This window comes from Rattus rattus, chromosome 12 (genome assembly GCF_011064425.1).
Source record: "Rattus rattus isolate New Zealand chromosome 12, Rrattus_CSIRO_v1, whole genome shotgun sequence".
Taxonomy (NCBI): domain Eukaryota; kingdom Metazoa; phylum Chordata; class Mammalia; order Rodentia; family Muridae; genus Rattus; species Rattus rattus.
This window is the reverse complement of record NC_046165.1, coordinates 90566189-90587958: the sequence shown is the minus strand read 5'-3', so window position 1 is coordinate 90587958 and position 21770 is coordinate 90566189. Positions and strand designations below refer to the sequence as shown.

The 21770-nt window shown below is 49.4% G+C and overlaps 1 protein-coding gene across 19 annotated transcripts in view; it reads left to right on the top strand.

Moving 5' to 3' along the window:
• Nucleotides 1-21770, top strand: part of Camk2g (calcium/calmodulin dependent protein kinase II gamma) — a 58312-nt gene that overhangs the window by 11936 nt on the left and 24606 nt on the right. For all 19 annotated transcript variants that reach the window (XR_004389663.1, XM_032918363.1, XM_032918357.1 and 16 more), the window contains 10 exons: nt 2635-2694; nt 10428-10482; nt 11311-11376; nt 14697-14769; nt 14927-15029; nt 15463-15546; nt 15970-16064; nt 16694-16816; nt 20389-20472; nt 20709-20751. Coding sequence is in view for 18 of the 19 variants with exons in the window: in XM_032918363.1 (XP_032774254.1) it covers nt 2635-2694; nt 10428-10482; nt 11311-11376; nt 14697-14769; nt 14927-15029; nt 15463-15546; nt 15970-16064; nt 16694-16816; nt 20389-20472; nt 20709-20751 (786 nt within the window). In the remaining variant the exon portion in view is untranslated. The remainder of the gene's footprint in view (nt 1-2634; nt 2695-10427; nt 10483-11310; nt 11377-14696; nt 14770-14926; nt 15030-15462; nt 15547-15969; nt 16065-16693; nt 16817-20388; nt 20473-20708; nt 20752-21770) is intronic.

The following is a 21770-nucleotide window of genomic DNA, read 5'->3' as shown; positions in this document are numbered from 1 at the left end:
AACAAAAACAAATGAGGAATAATCATACCTACCTGGTAGGACCATTGAGTGGGTTACAGGTTAAAGTGACACTTTGCTGTAGAGAGTAGAGGTAACATAGGAAGAAGTCCCTATCAAGAAAGTGAGAGGGCTATGGGGGTAGCTCAGCTGGTAGGGGTTTTCTAGCTTGTTCGAGCCATGAGTTCAACCCCCAGTGCTGCACAAACCGTGCGTGTAGTATACAACTATAATCTTAGCACTCAAGAGGCAGAGGCACGAAGATAAAGGGTTCAACTGTGCAGTGAGTTTGGGGCCAGCCTGGACTACAGAGCAGTGGGGAATGAGGGGTCGAAGCCTCCTCACCCTCAGCTTTCTGTTACTTTCTCTTTTTATGCCTCTGTTTCCTTATTTATGTAATGGAGCAAAACAGATCCCTTCCTCTCAGAGTTTCTGTTGGGATGAACTGTCCCACATCCCTGACTCTGCCTGGCATTCAGTAAAGTTTATCGAGTGGCAGTTGTTACTGCTGCTGCTGTGGTCCTGCTCTTATTGAGCCTCTGTTTTTACATAAAGACCTCTGGCAAGGACAGCTTAGAGCCACGAACCCCCTTTGAAGAACTTACGACCAGTGGTGAGCAGTGGTGAAGTATGATGGGAGAAGCAGTGGGAGAACGGGGGAGATGGTTATGAGAGAAGAAATCGCATCCTGCCCAGGAGAGGGGGAAGGCGTTATGAAAGACATGACTTTGGTCAAGTTCTAGCAGGTAGAGAGAGGAGGCCAAGTGGGGAGACTGCTAGGCCTCCTCGCTGGGCAGCACTGCTTCCTGGAGCTCTGGCTTCCTGTGGAAGATATCAGCTCACTTAGATCTGAGGTCTCAACAGATTCCGGTCATTTCCTTGAAACAGTAATCTTGGCTATGAGTTGCTTTGGGACTTGGCTTCTCTGCACTCAGACCTAAGAAGAGGAATGAAATGTGTGTCCCTTTCTCGTCCCGTAGAATGGGCATCCCATCCCAGTCATGCCAGTCTCCTACCACTGTCTGACTCGGATGAAGGAAGACACACCTGAGTGCCTTTCTTCAGTCCCTCCCACTGCTGCTGCTTCATTTTAAAATATTTCTACTACACTTACTTGTGTGTGCACACACACGTGTGCACAGTGCCTATGCCAAAGTGTGTGTGTGGTTGTGGAGAAGAGAATAATTGTGGGAGTTGGTTCTCTCCTTCTACTGTGTGGGCTCCAGGGATCCCTCGGGTGGTCAGGCTTGGTGGCAAGAGCTTTAGAACCAGTTGCTGACCCTGTCTTTGCTGTTACTTTAATTCATCGGTGCCTTGGTCACCCACACGGTCACCGTCACCATCACCATCACCATCACCATCACCATGTTTAGGGTTGTTCTCAGGGCCACATGAGAGAATCCATGTGGAGCTTGCACGGTGACTGCTACACATCAGGCCCAGCACACCTCAGCGTGGCCTTCCTGTGTCCTTGGTTTGCCTTTCCAGTTGCAGTTACCTATGATCAACTATGATCCAAATTTCTGGAAGATTCCAGAAATAAGCAGCTAATAAATTTTAAATTGCGTGTTGTCTGAGTAACACGATCAAATTTCTTGCCATCCTGCTCCATCCCACTCAGGACATGACTCATCCGCATATCCACACAGCATACGCTACTTGCCCGTTAGTCACTTAGTGGCCTGCTTGGTTATCAGATTGATCAGCCGCTATGGTGCCTCAGTGCTTTCCCCGCCTCTGTTTGTTCCTTGGACTTCGTCTTCTGCCTCCACCTCTGAAGGACTGGGATTACAGGTGTGCACAAACACCTGCTCCAGCTGTGGGCTCTGTTTATTTTTATAACGCTAAGGACTGAGCCCAGGCCCTGTCCATGCTTGGACGAATTCTGTAACAGTAAACTCTATCCCCCAGTCTACTGTCTGAGTATGTAGCCTTGCCTAGCCGTGAACTGGTACTCCTCCTGTCTCTACTTCCTGATCCCAGGAGCTTCAGACATGGCTACCATACCCACCTTGGCGTGCTTTTGTGAAGTGTTTGGTACTCTCTGGAGTTTTATGTACTTTAATTGAGAGTTCAAATATCCCCCTTGGATGAGGGGGGTCTGTTGTACTCAGAACAACTCACTCTGTAGACCAGACCAGTTTACTCAGACATCTGCCTGCCTCTGCCTCCTGAAGGCTGAGGTTAAAGGCATGTGCTACACCCTCCACCTAAATTCTTAACACCCCAACGCAGTGAAATGTCTGTTGTAGAGGAAGGAGACCAAGGTTTAGCGAAAGAACTAGATTTAACTTTTTTTTTTTTTTTTTTTTTTTTTAGCTGAGAACCAAACCCAGGGCTTGCACTTGGTAGGCAAGCGCTCTACCACTGAGCTAAATCCCCAACCCCTAAGACCTAGGTGTAAATTCTAATGTGCCACTCACTGGTTTAAGGTGCTTAACTCCCACCCCTAGTCTCATTTCTTCACCAGGAATGGGCAGTCACAACAACTGTGTCCAGATTTCCGATGACTTGCTCTGTTAATTTAACAAATGGTCAGAAACACCTAGATGGTGCCTAAGACAGGTGTATGAATAGCCAGGTAATCAGAGCTAGAACAGATGGCTAATGACTTTTGTTTGCTTTTGTCTTCTTTAGATCATCAGAAACTAGAACGAGAGGCCCGGATATGCCGACTTCTGAAACATCCAAACATCGGTGAGTGTCCGGCAGAACATTCCGTAGAAGGCAGGGAGGGCAGAGGCTGGCTTTGTGCTTGTGGAGTTGCCTCTGGAGCTTCTCCTGGTGTCTGAGTAGATGGTGCCATGTCTCAGAATTACAGGGGTCTGTCTAGAGACCTGGGTGCTTCCTTGGCTATGGTGCCGTCTCAGGGATGGGGGGAGGGGGTGAGGTCTTCAAATGTTTCAGACTCTTTCTCCTTCCGTCTTTGGGCTGAAATTCAAAGTCCTCACAGTGTGTGAGGTTCCGGGCTACCAGTCTGCCAGTGTCCCTCACCAGAGGTCATCCGTAGCCTTCGTGAAAGGCTCAGGATTTTGTTCCTGAACCTAAAAGAGTTTTGTCCCCCTGGAAGTGTCCTGCACACTCTGGGGGTTTCCATGGCACTCCTGTTTGTGTTCCGTAGGGCCAGGGTAGCACATTGCCTGCCTGCTTGGCTCCTCTGGAGAAGGAGTGCCAAGGGCTGCTCGGATGAGGAAGGAGAAAAACTTGAGAGGATCTCTCCCCGCTCCCACCCTGGCTGGGGTACAAGAGCACATTGTTGGTTGTTCTAAAGCCTGAGGAGACATCGCCTACCATTGCCCACTCTGGCTGGGTTTTACATTGTTCAGCTGAAACAGTCTTTGCCAAAAGTGTTGGCCCTGATCTGTTGCTCCTTAGAGAAGGGGCAGAATCTGGGCTGACTGCAGTGTTTGAGTAGAAACCCCAGTGTTGACTTGAGGCAGGGAGCATCTCCTAGGTTTTCCTGAAACCCCTGAATCATCACAAAAGACAACACGTGTTCTCCTCAGGCTTGGCCTGAATATCAAGGCTCCCACAGTGCCCCGGAGGCTGCGTGCTTAGCTCTTGGTGGCTAGGGCTGAGAGGCTAAATGCTGAAGAAGCTTGATGCTGCCTCTAGAGCTACCCAGCCCCTCGATTCCTAGATCCCGGGGCTTGGTGTGAGCCTTTATGTGGAGGAGCTGAGGTGGAGCTCCAGCCCACTGAGAGAAGAGCAGCCCTGAGGTAACCAGAACTCCAGCCATGCCAGGCTTTATAGCTCACAGTCAGCACTCGGATTGCACCTGAAGCTGATTGGCATGGCCGGTGCGCTGCTTCACCTGCCGCCGAGTGTCTCACAGCACCAGTGTCCTTAGCCATGACACTCGGTGACCGAGAGCTGTCGGAGCTGCTGGGCAGCCTTCGAGGGAGACTTTCACTTGAAAAAATGCAGGAGGCACCAGTATGCTGCCTTGGATAGAGGGCAACAGAGAGAAACACTAGGAAAAAAACGGTCATGAAATGAGGCATGTTCATCACAAAATTTGGCTAGCTTGGTGGTGTAAATGGTATTTTTATTACTTGCAAATATTTACAAATGAGATTTCACACATTGAACCCAAAGGCTTGGCTCTAAAGCTGCCCTCTGCCCACCATTGGGAGAGGTAGCATGCACCTTTAATTCCAGTACTTAGGGGGCAGAGGCAAGCAAATCTCTATGACTTTGAGGCCAGGGCGTCATAGATCCATTATTCTTAAAATAATAATTAAAACAAACAAACAAACCAAACAACAAAAGGATAATGAGCTCCAGACCCGCCGAGCCGTAGAGCGAGACCTCGTCAGACAGAACGGAACCAAAACCAAGTAAAGCTACTACTACTCAGGTCGTAACTTCCCTTTGTGTTTTTTGTGATCAGTCGGGTAACAATGATGAATTGTGTGGAGGAGAACAGAGGGACTGGGGTCAGAGAGAGAGGAGGCTGACTTACCTGTGCTTCATCCAGAACACGCTGGGTTGACCCTGAGAAAGTGAGAATTTAAGAGGGGCAACTGAGAAGTCAACAAGAAGGGTGACAAGAGGCCTAGCCTAAAAAGTTTCTAGCCTTCCCCTTTATAATTTATAGAAGTACGTTTCTGTAGTCTGTGACCTCTCACTTTGCGTGGTTTAACACCTTTTCCCCCTGCACTTACCTCAGAGTAGAGGTAGAGGGAGGGGCCATACATTCCTTGTGTCTAAATTATTGTCAAGCTGTAACACCCAGGAAAAGCAGGCATGGTAGAGTCACTTGGAGACTTTTCAGATTGCCAAAAAGTGTTCCTCCATTTTTGGTCTGAAGACCAATTCCAGGGTTAAGAGTGGGCAGAAAGAAGGGCAAGCCAGGACTGTACTCTGAGAACATTGTTTGGCTGAACTCACTGGTTTCTGGTGGGAACCAGGACTCCTGGAGGTGCGGCTGGACTCTGGGTCCAGGAGTCATGGGTTGCCACGGATCCAAACCTGGCTTGTGGCTGAGAGGAGACTGATTGTGCCCTTAATTCTCTCTCCACCACTATGTCAGGCCTTTTAGCTCTGGCCTTTTAAGCTCCATGCAGAGGGAGACAGACATGCATCCTACCCAGTAGTCGCACAGTTAAAAAGGCCCAGAGCGGAGATCCGATCTGCCTCTGGCTCTTGTCAGACTTGGTAACATTGAGATTCGTGAGCATTCAGTGGGAGGAGTCAGGCAGCCCCAGTTTTCCCCCTCGTTCATATTCTGTGCTGAGTTAGAACTTGTCGGGAGAGTGAACCCTGATGTAAACTGTGGGTTCTGGGTAACGATGCGTCATGGTAGGTCCATCGGCGGTAACACATTCTGGTGTGGGATGTTCACAAGGAAACTCTGTGCATGGGAGTCAGGGGTATGTGAACCCACACTGTTATTAAAAAGTAGAATTCATTAAAAACAAGCAAACAGTGGCTGTTTGGGTGTGGGGTACACTGTTGAACTCAGAGAGTGCTGGGAGAGTGGCCAGTTATGAGTTAGGCCCAGGAGCTGGCTAGTGCTGAGAGTCTGAAGTCTGAGTGGAGTGCGTGCTACCTGTGATCTGCTTGCTCTCTGTTCTAAATTCCTCTAATGAATAGACTCTGTCTTCTTTCGTGCTGAGCTGCTCCAGCAGTTTCGATCACAGCGTTTGTGGTTTAAAGCAGCACTTCTCAAACTTTTATGTGCTTATGAATCAGCCAGGGATCATGTCAAAATTCAGATCCTGATTCAGTAGGTCTTGGCGGGTGGGGGCGGGGGAAGGGAGGCTGAGATTTCTTCCAGCTTCAAGGTCTCCAGGTGATGCTCATGCTTTGGTCTGTGGTCCATCAGTTTGTGACTTCCGCAGTCAGGTTCACTGGATTTGGATTCTGACTTCCTATTTAGAAGCTGTCACTCTGGCAAATTATTTAACCCCTAGGTGCCTGCCTGCTTTGTGCTTGTGTCCCTTCGTGGAGTCAGCAGAGGGTTCTGAAAGGGAGATACCGGGACATGGATGCATAAACACGCAGGCAGAGATTCTGAATCCCAGCTTCCCCCCAACCCCCTTACCCCAGCTCAGCTGTTAAATTATTCAAGCCTGGCTGCAGTAAACCTTGGGCGCAGGACCCTTTCCACCCGTAGTAAATGTAGCAAAAGCAATTACAAAGAAAAAAGAAACATTGGGACTGAGCTCTTTGCTTAATCTTTCCTCCTTGTTGGGAAGGCTAACCTTTGAGGGAGGACTTAGTTCTGTCTAAGATCCGTGTAGTAGCAGCTCATTCCTGCTGTGTTATTATTGAGAACATTTGACAAGCATGCCTTATTTTCATTTTAAATTTGTGTGTGCGTGCGTGCATGCATGGGTGGTGTGAATGCAGGTGAATGAGGTATTGGATACCCCTGGAGGCAGAGTTACAGGCAGTCGTGAGTTGCCCAGGGTGGGTGTGAGAACCAAACCCGGGTCCTCTGTAAGAGCCGTAGCACTCTTAACTGCTGAGCCATTTTTCTAGCCCCAGTTATAGACATTTTCAACAGATGCTTTTTCAGTATTGTTTTTGTTGTTATTGTTTTGAGAAAGACTTTCAAAGTAAATATGGCAGGTTCTTGGTGGTTTTTGAGGAATTGGAAATGGCCACTCACAGAATTTGGGATGTGGATTTCTTGGTCCAGGAGAGTGTAAAACGTTAAGTAAACCTTATGTAAGTCTGTCCTTTTCCCCAGTGATTTTAGAGTATAGTGGTTAGGTATATTGCTGAACTGAGTTGTGATTTCTTCTCCCATACCTTCCTGTCTGTAGACTTGGTTTGGCCATCTTGGTCTTTGTGTCTTGTAATTACTATGAAATGGGCTGGGTGTCTGATGACACTATTCCATGTGTCCAGAGTGTCATTTATGTAGCTAGTTACATATTTGTGTACTTGTCAGTTAGACCGTCTTCTTCGTGGGGTGAGCTCCCTAGTGGTGGGGCCTGGCTTCTCTTCACAGCCGTGTGTACAGCAGTGTCTGTCTGCGGCAGGGTAGCCAACTAATGAATATGCGGGGTCAATTAGAGCTGTCCCAGCCCGTAGAGCTGGCAGGGACAGAATGGGACTGCTTTACCCTAGAGGATGGACAAAATGCCGTTCTGTGATAGAAAGGACCTTGATGTTAGTTTGCCAAGTTTGTGGCTTCGAGTTCTGCTAGGTAGTGTGACTTTGAACTGTTTTTTGCCTCTTTCCTCTCCCTTTGGTCGGGATGTCATGACAGTTAAATCATGATGGAGTTAAAGTCGGGGTTCAGTAAAGTCCTCCCATAAAGTACTTCACATGGGTTGAGAATGTAGCTCTGTTGGCACAGCTCTTGCCAGTCATGAACAGGACCCTGGGTTCAATCCTTAGCACTGCATAAACAAGGTAAGGTGTAGCTGTGCATGCTGTAAACCCAGTTCTCAGGAGGAAGTGAAGGCAGAAGGGTCAGAAGTTCAAGGTTACCCTCAGCTACCAAGGCCTGCCTTGGTTACACGAGATGCTGTCTTAAAAGTAACACAGTGGGGGTTGGGGATTTAGCTCAGTGGTAGAGCGCTTGCCTAGCAAGTGCAAGGCCCTGGGTTCAGTCCCCAGCTCCGGAAAAAAAAGAAAAAAAAAAAAAAAAGTAACACAGTGGTTGGCACATAGGAATAGCTTAATTAAATCATAGCCATTTTAATTTTAATTTAACATGGCACAGCTAATTTTCTCTTCCTCATCCTTAGTTCCTATTAATTTTCTTTACAAATTAAAAAAGAAGAAAGGTAGCAGCGTCCTTCAGAGCCCCCTTGTCTTGGCTTGGCGGCTGTTGTGCCCGGGGCTTATGGCGGAACCTCTGGGGCAGGGTGGCCTGGAGGGATTAGCTTCCTGCTCCTCTGCTAATCCCCGCCCACCTGCACTGTGTGTGGCCTTCCTCCAGAAGGGCAAAGGCCTGGGTCTGTATGCCCTGCTCCTAGACCTGCAGTGCTGGGAGGGGTGGGGGTGGAGTATTGGGAGGAGGTTGTTCAGGTGAGGCCAACCTCAAGGCTCAAGGCCAAGCCCAGCAGGGCAGGGCACCTGCTCCCTAGGGAGTGGCTGTTAGCATCCTACCTGCTGTCCTGTCAGCTCAGCTCCTTGCCACTGTTCGTCAGCTCCCTAATGAAGCCGGTCTTGCTTCTGGGACAGCTGATTTGCGGGGGATTATTTGTGTTACACACTTTAATGCTTTTTAATAGCAATTTTTTTTAATTAAATGGAAAGTCCTTTTGGTAGCAAGGGAGCAGCCGCAGCAGGACTGAGGATGAGGCACTGACTGAGACCAGAGAAGTGAAATGAGGGGGAAGGAGGAAGGCTTTGGGGAGCTTGACCGAGCCTGGGTTCAGTGGGTGGGAAGGCAGCAGGTGATCTAACTGTGGCGCCCTCATCCTAAAAGCCCTCCCCCTGTCCTCTGCACGCTAGAGAAGTGAGGAGGTTTGCACAACCAGATAAGATCGACAGGATAGGCAGCGCGGTTGTTAGCCCTGGATCCCGGCCTGGCAGGACACTGAGCCCTCATTCCTCACGTGAGAAAGGACTGTGTTCAGTACCTGGTGGCAGCTGAGTTGGTATTTTTTGCTTTCCTCGGTTGAAGGGGACACAGGAAGTGCCCAGCCCTTAGGGGTGCTTTGGCACTGGGAAGGGCAGCAGTGTGGGCCTGCCAGGGAAGTGGCACCATGATTTTTCCTGCCCAGGCACCTCACCAGTTGCTTTGGTGTCAGGCAATTCCTGAAATGCTCTGGAAGGTGCTCCTGTAACTGCTGAGGACTGGAGCGGAGGTCAAAGACTGGAAGGGAGTCCTTCGAAACCAGACTTTCCCTATAGGAAGAGATTGGCTGAGGGGAGAGACGAGAACTCCCACATAGGTAGCCAACACAGATCCTGATTGTGTTAGAGTGATCTCAGGGTTGTCATCTAACCCAGGGGTAGCTTTGTAGTCGGAGCTGGAGAGAAGACCTCAGAAGACATCAGGTTGGCCTTCTGCCCAAGAGCCGTAGAGGCAGGCGTTTGCCAGCCACTCCTTGCCCTTGGTGAACTGAGCCGCCCTCTCTGCCTGCTGCCCTCTTGGACAGACACCTCTGTAGCACTGTGGTGGGCACATCTGGGAGTACTCTCTTGTTGGCCCTGCTGCTTTGCTGCCTGTGTGGGCTGGCCACATATCTTACAGGTGAAGTCGAGTGGACGAGCTTTTGGAGTCTGGGACCTACCAGTTAGTAACTATTAAACCTTTGCTGAGAACCCTGAAGCCCAAGCCGCTTTGGTTCTGTACTGTAAGGTAGAAGTAGCAGTCGTCTCAGGGCCACGTAATAAACTCCTTCCACGCTCTGTCCTTCCCAAGTGCCATCACCTGGCCTGGGATCTGGTGCACTGTATTGCTCAAGATGTGCGTATAGAATCGTTAGCGTATGACATAAATCTACCCCCAGGCTGGTACACGGTATACATTGAATAGACGGCATTGTGACTGGGCATGTTGATACATGCCTGTAGTCCTGGTGTTCCAGACAATAAGATAGAAGGATTGACATGAGCTCTAGGCCAACTAGGCTGCATAGCCATATTCTATCTCAAAAATAAATAAGGGCTACTGCCCCTTTAATCCCCAGGCTGTAAAAGGCAGAGGCAGGCAGATCTCAGTTTGCGGCCAGTCTTCATCACAAGTTCCAGGCCAGCCAGGGGTATATAGTGCGATTCTGTCTCAAAAGTGAAGCAAGGGAGAGTGTATATGGAAGAACAAAATGTGGCTCAGTGGGTAGTGTGGCCCAGTGGGTAGTGTGGCTCAGTGGGTAGTGTGGCTCAGTGGGTAGTGTGGCCCAGTGGGTAGTGTTCGCCTATATACATGAAGTCCTGGATCACCCAGCACCACATTAACTAGGTGTGGTGACATATATATGTAATTCTAGCATTTGAGAGATAGAGGCAGGAGGATCACAATTTCAACTGCATATTGAGTGTGAGGTTGTATAAACCAACCCTGTCTCAAAGCAGTTGCTGTACTGGTTGCCTGAGGATGTGTGTGGCCTGCTCCACATGCTTTTCTGATGGGTTCTACCTTTTCCCAAACCCCTTCATCCTCCTACTCCCACTTGCTCCTGTGAAAGAGCTCCTGGGCTCTCCCATCTCGTCTGTGTCTATTCCTGTGCCACGCATCGTGTCTTAGGTGCACCTTCTATGGGACTAGCTCCTCAAGAGGCTCTTGCTTTTCTCCATCTGATTTTCTGAGCACGAAGCTTCTATCTCCCGGCCTCGGTCTGCAGGGCTGTGGCTGTGTACCTGTGGCCCACGGGGTACTAGGCACATTGGCACTTTTCTCCGCTGCATCTTCAAAAGCCCTAGGAGGCTGACAAGATGGGGCCAGGTGGGGTTGCTACAGAGGAGAGGAGTTCTGAGTTCTTTTCTGCTAATCTCTGTTCCCATCTCCTCTCTTACAGTGCGTCTCCATGACAGTATTTCTGAAGAAGGGTTTCACTACCTCGTGTTTGACCTGTAAGTGCCACTTTCTGAGGGTATGGGGACCTTTCTCTCCAGCTGGCTGAGGATGAATGAAAGCTTGGGAAAGGCTGAACAGGGCCTTCAGCCTCTGCTGAGGGCTCCTTTCCATTGCTTGAGGAAAGGACTGGTGAAGTTTCTGTGGGGATGGGTGTGCCTGGCCAAAGCCACTCCCCTCGCCATCTCATTGTCACTCACTGTCTCCTAGAGCGTGAGCCCCAGGGTGGCCTTGCTTCTCTCTTCTGTTCTGTGCATAACTTGTGCAGATGTTTGTTTCTTGGTGTGTTTCCCTTATTGGAGAAATAAAATAATGACTCTCTGTGTGTCCTTAAAAATTCTGGGAAGTTGGAAATAGCTTTTAGGAGTCACGAACCGTGTTCTGTTTGTCTCTCTTCCACTTTGGTTGTTCTGTAATGTCTTAAGAGTGGCTCTTTACCTCCTAGAAAGCCCCGTTCAGTGTCGTCACAGTTGAACTTCTATATCTGTGGTCCCGTCATCCTTCAACTCTGGCAGTAGGGTCTGCCTTGGCACTGCCATAGACAGTGTCCACAGTGGTCTTATGGAAGGAAAGCTCTGACCTTGGTAGTTAGAATATTTTTCTTGGATCCCCACATCTTCCTCATTCTCTGAGTGCTAGTGATTCTATTAGGTTATGGAACCAGAACTGTCAGGAAGGAGGGGAAAGCCCATGTTAGCCCATGGAGAAACCCTGTGCCATTGAAGGGTGAACATGTACGTGGGGAGTTGGGATGACTGCTACCTGCTGGATGCTGCCGTTGGCCAATAAGCCCTGCCTCCTCTGACCGTGTCTTCTGTTGGTTACAGTGTTACGGGAGGGGAGTTGTTTGAAGACATCGTGGCCAGAGAATACTACAGCGAAGCTGATGCCAGGTGAGAGGAATCTTGGTTGTTTGAATGAAGCCCTTTGAGTTAGGATTGAAATAAGTCCTGGCAATTTGTGTGTGTGTGTGTGTGTGTGTGTGTGTGTGTGTGTGTGTGTGTGTGTGTGTGTGAGAGAGAGAGAGAGAGAGAGAGAGAGAGAGAGATTTGGATAGTCTTTGGACTCTTGTCTGAACAAGAGCCTGTAAAGATGTGGTAGGGCTGCATTCTGTTCATAGTATCAGAGGTTAAATATTCAACACGCCTAGATTTATTTCTTTCAAAGCCTCTTTTAGGTCGACTTTATCCTGTTACCCCAATACCCCCTGTTATGTACTCACAAGCCCAGTGGCCCTCTCTGTGCCTCTCCCCTCTCTTGACACATTCTAGTGTGACCAAGGTCTTCACTTAGGGCCTAGAGATCGGAGACAGAGCGGCGTCGTTCTTTGTCTACCTTTGTCACTTTGTCCCTTTGTCACCTCACCACCATGACCAGCTCAGCATGAGGACGTGGCTTCCGCGGGACAGCACAGTCCACCTGCATTGCTGGGGTCCTCAGATGCCAGCGTGGCCTGCTTCACCCACCTTCTTCCTTCCCCTTCTCAGCCTGGTTGTTGCAGTCCTGCCTAAGGCTTCTCTGGCTCAGGCTGCCTCTAGAGGGAGGGGAGTGCGGCTTCCTCACGAACTTCTCAGCCCTGAACAGCCTCTGTTTGCTGATCAACTTCAGATGCCTCAGCCTGGGGAAAACTTCTCAAGTGCAGAGATGCCTTCCAGTGCCAGCAGGGGAGGACCAGGCTGTGGGTGGGAGGAGGTAGTGATAGCTCCCGGAGCTTGGTGGGGGGAGGACTGTACCAGTGGGCTTGGCCTGGCTCTGCTGGGACACTTCGCACTTTTGCCATTTTTGGCCAGAAGGCTCTCCCTGCTAGCTGGGCTCTGTTCTAATTATACATTTCTGTGGAGACTCGCCTCCCAAGCTCCATCGTTTTTTTTTTTTTTTTTTTGTTTTGTTTTTTTTTTGTTTTGTTTTTGTTTTGTTTTTAAATTTATTTTATTTATATGAGTGCACTATAGCTGTCTTCAGACACACCAGAAGAGGGCATCGGATCCCATTACAGACGGTTGTGAGCCACCCTGTGGTTGCTGGGAATTGAACTCAAGACCTCTGGAAGAGCAGCCAGTGCTCTTAACCACTGAGCCATCTCTCCAGCCCCCAAAGCTCAGTCTTAAAAGTTCCTCTGGCAAACTGCTGGGCTCTGTGCTGTAGGAGAACCTCAGTCTTCAGGTCTGATGACTGACGCACATCCATTGACCCTTTAACTCTCGTAGGGGCCTCAGTACCAGATTTCATAGAAACAAGCTGTAAGTGGTGCAGGCTGTGTAGGCTGGCACACCTGGATCTTCTGCAGGTCTGCACCGTACACCTTGTGGAGGCCGCTGACTGGGCATGAACCAGCGTTCTTCTGCCTCAACGGTACCGACCTTGAGCACAGATAGTTGTTTTGTTATGAAGGTCTCTCCTATGCACACAGAGAACTTAGACACATGCCACTTGGCAGAGCTCTGGCAGAGCCCCCTTTCCAAGCTGTGCCAACCAGAATTTATTGTCAGATGTCTCCTAGAGGGCACACCCACCCTCCAAGTGAGTGGAAGCCATTGCTCTGGAGTGCTCACACCTGCTGCCAGGAATTTGACTGTGGGACTAGCAAGGGAGTATGCGAGGTGGACAGTCTGCTTTAATAAACAGGAATGTAGTTTGGAGCAAAATCATCAGAGATGCTATGTAGACATCCTGTTTAGAGCCCTCTTAAATACATTATTTCTGGAAGGAATCTATGTGCTTGTCTTGCATCCCCAAAACTTTAAAGCAGTTAGTATCTTAGGTAGGACAAGAAAGCACCCTCAGAATCACTCAGTAAATGTTTGAACAGGTGAAGGCTTGTGCCCACCGGTGCTGTCTTGCCAAGTTAGCGTAAGCTCCTCCTCTAAGAAACAGTTTGCGTATGAAGAAAGAAGGAAGGGGTTAGAGGTTCTTACCTTCCTTAGAAATAGTATCTTCTTTCAATCCCTAGAAAACAAATTCTAGGCTTTGCCTCAAGGCTTACCTGGGCTTCACTTTCCCTCCCTGTGGAGAGTGTTGGTGAGGAGGGAGGAGAGCTCTTAGCTCAGTGCTGTGGCACGCATCCATGATCCCAGCAGTCCTGAGGCTGAGGTTGAAGGATCATGAGTTCAAGGCCAGCCTGGGTCACATGGCAGGCTGCAGGTCAGCTTATGCTACATAGCAGGAAGACTGTCCTTCAGAACAGGAAAGGGGAAGGAAGGAAGGAAGAGAAGGGGCCTTTATACGCTGTTGGTATTGTAAATTAGTGTAGCCATTTTTGGAAAACAGTATGGATGTTTCTCAGAAAACCTAAAAATAGAAGTACCATATGATCCAGCAATCCCACTGCTGGGTAAATACCCAGTGGAATTAAAATCAGGATGTTAAAGCGATGTCTGTACACCCACGTCCATCGCAGCATTAGTCACAATAACCAGGATATGGGACAACCTGAGTGTCCATTAGCAGATGAATGGATTAAAAAAGGACTGGTGTATACTACTGAGCCTCAAAAAGGCCGGGAAATTCTGTCATTTATGACAGGATAGGTGAGTCTGGATGCCGTCGTGTTCAGTGAGACAAGCCAGGCACAGGAAGATAAACACCACGTGATCTTACTTATACGGGGATCTGAAAAGGATGATCTCATAGGGGTGAAGAGGAATGGTGGTTAGCAGAAGCCAGGATGGGTGGGTGCGGGTGAAGAAAGGAGAGTTGGTGCTCAGATAGGAGGAATGATTCCCACATTTTATTTAAGCACAGCAGGTGATTTTGATTAGTAAGGTTTTGTTTGGTTGGTTGGTTTGGTTTGGTTTGGCTTTTTCAAGACCGGGGTTTCTTTATGTAGCCCTGGCTGTTCTAGAATTCACTCTGTAGATTAGACTGGCCTCACACTCAGGTCCACATGCCTTTGTCTCCTGAGTGCTGGGACTAAAGGCGTGTGCCAACTATACCTGGCAGTGTTTTAAAACTTAGAAAACACGATTTTAAATGTCCTCGCTAAAAAGAATAAGCATTTGGGGTGATGTATATGATGCTGTGCTTGTAGTAGACTATCCTTGTCCATCAGAAGGCAATGGTAGCTTTTCAATTAAAAAATAAAAACAAAACAGATTGAGCTAGATAGCATTCAAAGCCCAGGGCTCTGACTGCCTTTTTGGTGAGTGTGGTCTGCACGGGCAGTCTTGGTGAGGCGGTTTAGCCCTCACTGATATTGCTTGTGCCATTCTTTCAGCCACTGTATACATCAGATCCTGGAGAGCGTCAACCACATCCACCAGCATGACATCGTCCACCGGGACCTGAAGGTACTCACTCACCGGGGCTGGCCGCCTTTGCCTCCTGCTTGTGACTTGTTGGCGCCACCTGGTGCTGGTGCTGAGTAGTGGCACTGTGAGTCCAGAGTAGGCTCCCTTTGGGTTCCAGGATGGACGCATCACAAGGTTCTCCTTGTTCCTTCTGCAGCCTGAGAACTTGCTGCTGGCGAGTAAATGCAAGGGTGCTGCGGTCAAGCTAGCTGATTTTGGCCTGGCCATCGAAGTGCAGGGAGAGCAGCAGGCTTGGTTTGGTAAGGGTGACCCTGTCTTCCGAGAATGCAGCCTCCGCCCTTCCTCCTTTTCCTGGTCTGCCTTCCTCGTTCAGAACTAGAAGTCAGGCCTTTAATGGTCCTGGCCTTTACAGAAAGTGGAGGAGGGTGGGGGTGGGGCACCGAGGTCCCTCCTGGCCCTCATGACTCAGTACAGTGGGTCTGGCTGCTGTCAGCACTGCATTCTTGTTGCCTCTGGGGAGGTGTTTGAGTTCCTGGTAGGCACAAGTACTTGCCCTCTGATTTAGATTCCAGGCACTGCACGCAACCCAGCCTGTCATCTTTTGCAGCCTGGGTGCTGAGAGCTTATATAGTAAAAGCAGCCAGCATCAGAAGGACTTTGGAGGAAATTACAGATGTGGACTCACTGGGAGAGAAAGTGGGTTCATTGGCTCTGCCCTCTCTTCTGCTACAGGTTTTGCTGGCACCCCAGGTTACTTGTCCCCTGAGGTCCTGAGGAAAGATCCCTATGGAAAACCTGTGGATATCTGGGCCTGCGGTAAGCCCATTCCACACCCTCAGCTCTTTGGTGTTAAGGGCCCCGGCTTCTGGTGATGCAAGAGGCATTGCCATTCATTCCTTGTGGTTCCACAAGTGCCTGCTGTCTGTGAAATCATGGTGCCTGCTCTCCTTCCCTCGGGAGAGCTGATGCTGTCACACCCTCCTTCCCAAGTAACTTCCTGGACTGTGAAGGACTCATCCACACCTTAGAGCTAGACTAAAGAAGTCTCTGACATGGCTTGGTGACATAAGCAGTGAGGCGTATTAGGAGGGACTAGTGGCCACAGCGTTATCAACTGGCATCCACCTTTAACTCTGGCCCGGCTTTGCCTTTCTGGGTGGTTCTGAGCCCTGCATGGCCTTTCTTGGTTCCTCAGGGGTAGGTGACTGACCCCAGTGACCTGTGTGTTCTGTCTCGCAGGGGTCATCCTGTATATCCTCCTGGTGGGCTACCCTCCCTTCTGGGATGAGGATCAGCACAAGCTCTATCAGCAGATCAAAGCTGGAGCCTACGATGTAAGGATGGGTTTCTGAGAGCTGAGCAGTCACTCCCCAAAGGACAGAGTCCCTGCCCCTAAGGGTCTGTCCAAGGGAGCAGTGTTGTCATTTGATAACAGGGTGTCAGGGGACTTTGAGGACCCAAGGATGGGCATACAGGACTCAATTCTTGCCACCTTATATACAGGGAACAGACTTTTATTTTTTTAAAAAAATGCTCCCGTTAGCTATAAAATTAAGGAACTCAGTGAAGGCTTTGGTCTCTTTCCACAAAGAGTAGAGAAACGCTGCAGTGCGTTATATCCCAGAGGGAGAATTTTAGAGGCTTCCTCCACTGCTTTGGTACCGTGGGCACATCGCAAAGCCTGTTTTCTCCTTAGTAGGGAGAGAAAGGTGAAGCGGGAAATGTCAGAGCTCCCTTCCCTCACTGATCTGATCTGAAGCATTGGTGCTCTAACACTTACGACTCTGTCTTCCTCTCCAAGGCTTTAAGTTGACACAGGTCCCGGGATATTCCTAGGACCTTATCCAACTCTTGGGTACCACAAAGTATCCCAGTTATAAGAGTTGGAATGAAGTCAGACCACATTTCAGGGTAGAAGGCTCACAGATTTCCTGTCTCCCTTTCCCCTGTTCCTGCTCCTCAGTTCCCATCACCAGAATGGGACACGGTCACTCCTGAAGCTAAGAACTTGATCAACCAGATGCTGACCATAAACCCTGCAAAGCGTATCACAGCTGACCAGGCTCTCAAGCACCCATGGGTCTGTGTAAGTGTCTTCCCCTGGCCTTGGGCGTTGGGGGTGGCAGCCCCCGGGTACTCCTTGCACTCCTCGCACAAGGATTGAGGCAAGGAGGGCGGGGGAAGAGGGGTGTGTGTGTGTGTGTGTGTGTGTGTGTGTGTGTGTGTGTGTGTGTGTGTGTCAGTGGAGTCCAAGGTCAATAAATGTCATCAGGGGGACTTGGTTGTCAAGACGTACGTGTTCATGAGTCTTTGTCTCTCACACTTCTTGTGCGGCCGTCATTTGGTTCTGTTCTTGGATTAGAAGAGGTAGTTAATGGTGGAAATGGTGGAAGACAGCTGATGTCTCAGTGTGAAGTACCATGCTTGGGATATACGTGGGCCTCAACAAGGACCCAGTGAATGGACAACAAAGGCTTCTGAAGTATGAAACACTCTCCTGAAGCTCATTTGTGAAGCTCTCAGCTGAGTTCTGAGGACCTCCTCCCAGGCTATCAGTATAGGCCAATACACTGTGTTTTCTCTCATGGTTCTATCAAGCCAAAACAGCTATTTCCAGACCAAGGAAAGGGTCTGGGATAGCGTGGCATCTTGAATGGTGGTACGTTTGTCTTTCCCATGTTTATTGAATGTCCTTTTGTGCTGGTCACAGATAGCTCCTAGAGATGAATGGGTCCATGGTCTCTGCTCCAGAGATTTGGAGAAACAGGCGTTTAAACAAGCAACCATGCTTGTAATCTGACAAACCGCAGAAAGAATAGCACATACAGGAGTGTCCACTGCCCTGACAGCTGTTAGGGTCACAGAAGGTTCTTTGGAAAAGGCAATCTATCCAGGTGTTACCCTGAAGAAAAAGGTTAATATGGGGAGTGAGGGGCCACTGGAGATGGTCACCCGCAAGGAATGTTCAGTAGTTTGGTTTACCATGACCAAAATTGCAAAAGAATGAGGCAAAAAAAAAAAAAAAAAAATCACATGACATTGGTCAGTGGCGCATGCCTTTGATCCCAGCACTTCGGAGTCAGAGGAAGGCAGATCTCTGAGTTTGAGGCCAGCCTGGTCTACGGAGAAAGTTCCAGGACAACTGTCTTAAGGCCAGGTGAGGTCTTAGCTGAGGGGGAAGATGGAGGAGTGGGTGGTGCCGTCAAATTCAAGAGAATAGTCAGTGAGCGGATGGCAAGACAGTTCGTGGACCCAAAAGAACTAGGCTGTGTTTGGTGGGCACTGAGTGTGGCGTTAAAGACCCCGCTGGGGTACCTGGGCAGTAAGAAGTGCGGCTGTATAGTCTGGGCATGTGGTTTAGTGTAGAGAGCTTTATTGGCTTGCATGAAACCCTAGGTTCCCATCCCATCACCGAAAAAGAATGTGGAAAAGAGGGGGCCGTGGAGAGGAGATGTTGGAAATGGGGCCTGTCGTTTCTTCAGAGGGGATGTTGAAGACACAGGAGGTTGTTCTTGTGCTGAACTGATTCTTCTTGTAAGCTCGTGTTGCTTCAGTGAGATGGCTTGTAAATACCAGCGTTTAAGGAGAGGGAGAGTGAAGTGAGTCACGCAGAGAGGTTGAGAAGAAGACTGTATAATCAGAGGAGACACAGGAACTGAGAAACAAGTGGGCCTAAGTGAGAGCAGCAGCAGCCAGATGCGGAAGGAGTCCTCGGCTGGGGTAGGAAGGAGCCTCTAGCTCATGGAGGAGAGGCCATGGTCTCATTATCTCATAGAGACAGTGGAATGTGATAGGAGAGAAGCTCACTGAGGCCGGGAAGGCCAGGAAGCCAGGCAGTGAAGGAGCTAATGGCGGATATTCCTTAGAGGAAGATCCTGGCTCGGGAAACTGTTGGTTTATGTTTGTTAATACATATTTGTACATATAAATGTACAGTTAATTGTGATAATTTGCACACGCCTACACTGTGCACTATTTGACACCCCTACCCCACACACCTTCTTTCCAGGCTCCAGGAATTACTGATATTGTCTTTACTTTAAAGACTTACTTTAGAGTGTTTATGTGCGTGAGCGTCTTGCCTGCATGTACGTATTTGTACCACATGGGGCCCTGGGGCCCTTGGAGGCCAGAAGAGGGCATTGGATCCCCTGGACCTGGAGTTAACAGATGGTTGTGAACCACATGTGGGTGCTGGGTACTGAACCTGGATCCTCTGCGAGAACATCCTCCTGCTACCTGCTTGCTTTTTTTTTTTTTTTTTTTTTTCTAAATTTCCATGTATGAAAGGGAACAAACAGTAAGTTATGCTTGTATGTGCGTCTGGCTTATTTCGCACAATATGGTGTCCTCCAATTCTAGTGGGTCTTTTATTGTTGTTGAAGATTTTGTTTGATGGAAGTTTGACTATAATGTAAAGATTACAAGAGAGAATATAATGCAGAGGGAGATGGATTAAGGAGGGAAACTTGAGAGAGCAAAGGGAGAGTGGGGTTTCAGAGTCAGGGTTAGAGGTCTATCCTGGGCTCAAGGAAGGACACATCTGAGCCTTGGGTTAGGACACAGGTAGGGAAAATCATCAGCATGGGAGTGGAACTGAAGCAGAAACAGGGCATGCGCGGTACCCACTTACTTCTCTGTGGAGAGTTTTACGCACGCACGCACGCACAGAGTAGGGAAAGGTAAAGAGAATTGGTTTGGAAACCAGAAAAGGGTAAGGCAAGGTGGTAGACACTTTAGGCCATAGAACCTAGCATTTACTTTCAACATGGCTGACTCATTTAGCAGTCATAGGGTGATAACTAGCTCAGTCTAGGCACGCAAGAATCGAAGGAGTACTGACTTGGAGGCCATTTTTACGGGTTCACTGCTTACAATCCTGTCGTTCTCTGTAGCCCCCAGGGACATGATTAGATCATGGAATCGCATAGCAAATGATGCTTACATAAGAACCCTGAGCCATCCAAGGGTATGCAGACCATACCTAGTGTACTCAGTTTAAGGGGGCGAGGAAATTAAAAGTAAGTGCATTGGGTTAAAAAAAAAATCCTTCCAAAATGATGAAAAAGGCGGTGCATATCTTTAATGCCAGTACTTGAGAGGCTAAGGCCAAAGGTCATGAGTTCAAGGCCAACCTAGGGATACAAAACAGAAAAACAAAGATAATTTCTGTTTCGAGGTAATTCTCAGCTTTTTGGAAGACAGTCTCTCTGAAGGCCTTGTGGGCACTCTGCAGGGCAGGAGCCTGTGTCCCCTGTGCACGGTCTGGACTGCAGCAGGTCCTCCCGCCTCAGTTGCTTAGGCAGTCAGTGCACCAGGATCACATCACACCAGACACCCTCTCCTCCTCAGCTGCTTCTGGAAGCTCTGTTGGCACCACATGTAGCATCATTTATTGGCGGTTCTCCCATCCAAATCGTCCTTACATAACCCTGAGTGGCGGTGGCACTTCTGTTCTGAAGGCCTTTTCTCTTCCATGAACTCGTCTGGTCAGCCCTGGGGTAGCAGAGTGCTTGACCCTATCCTGGCACATCCTTCAGTGCTCAGGAGATGGGGGACAAGGGAGATGGGGGACAAGGGCAAGGGAGATGGGGGACAAGGGCAGAGGGCAGGAGGTCTGTGGTGGGAGTCTCACGGGCGTGTCTGTTTGGCTTCCAGCAACGGTCAACAGTGGCATCCATGATGCATCGCCAAGAGACAGTGGAGTGCTTACGCAAGTTCAACGCCCGGAGAAAACTGAAGGTGGGCCTTATTCCTGCATCACTGGCCGCTCAGAACTGGGGCTTCTGACAGTGTAGCTCCTGCCTGGTCCCACAGTGAAGCTCCCCTCCTGTTGGGACTGGACAGTGAAGGAGGGTCATGTCGGGGCACCAGAAAACTCATGTCCTTAGGCTCTGGCCAAGAGCTGCCTTTGCCCGAGGCCAGGCTGACCTTCCCTAAGGTGCATTTGAACTCACGGACCTCTCTTCTTTCCACAGGGTGCCATCCTCACAACTATGCTTGTCTCCAGGAACTTTTCAGGTACGTCCCAGCTGTGCGTTTATTCTGCAGAGGTGAGTGGGCCAAGAATGGAATCTGGTCAGTCCAGGCTGCACAGCTGTCTTAGGCAGCAACACTTAAGCAGAGTGAACATGGACCCTCCTATGAGGGCAGCTGCTGCTGGTTTCTGTAGAGGTGGAGGGAAGGGCTTATTTGAGGCTCCAATTTATGAACTCTGTTTCTTCAGACCGCCCAAGAGGAGCCTGCCCAGCTCCCCGTCCGTGTGTGATTCTCCAAAGATACTTCGGTGCTCTTAGGATTTTAGCCAGTCTAGGGTATTAGAGAATGTGCAGGGGGGAAAAGAGACGAGATACAGGGTGTCTTCTCAGTTCCATCCACCTAAGCTCATCTCTTACTTTACTGTGTCCAAGAAGAGGCGCCCGATAGAAATCACTGACGATGTGGAAACCTTTTGCGTGGATTGAGGCTTACAGCCTCTCTCTGACGCTAGCTATAAAAGCGAGGCCAGTGGAGGGGAGGTAAAGGAACTCACTTGATGTGCATGAGGAGTTGGGATAGTTGGGTCAGTAATTGCAAATCACACTTGAAGTTTCTTTTTAAGATGCAAGACGTTCCAGTCCCCTCTACGCCCCTCACCCTCACTGTTAGCCCTCAGTTGGGAGCACAGTGGCTTTTCTGTGAGGAAAAGGTTAATGTCAAGACTTAACTGAAGGCAGAGAGGTCTCTACCCAGCTTGCTTTGGCCCTTGGTCCTCCCTTCCTCTAACCCCCAGCCTCGCTGTTTTGGTTAAAGACCCTCCCCCTTTCTCATCCTTCTAACAAGACTTCCCTTGCTTTTCTCCTGCACCGCCATGAGAGGGGCTTGTGAGGGAGTACCAGCCACCCACCAGTTTCAGTAGGTGGCCATTCTGGGCAGGGCTTGTATCGTTGAGCTCAGGTCCTGCTGGAACCTGGCTCTGGGTAGCTGGAGAGCTATGGCTGGAAGGAGGCATCAGGCAGGAAAGGTAGGGCTCTGCAGACTCCTGCCTTGGACCCCAGGGC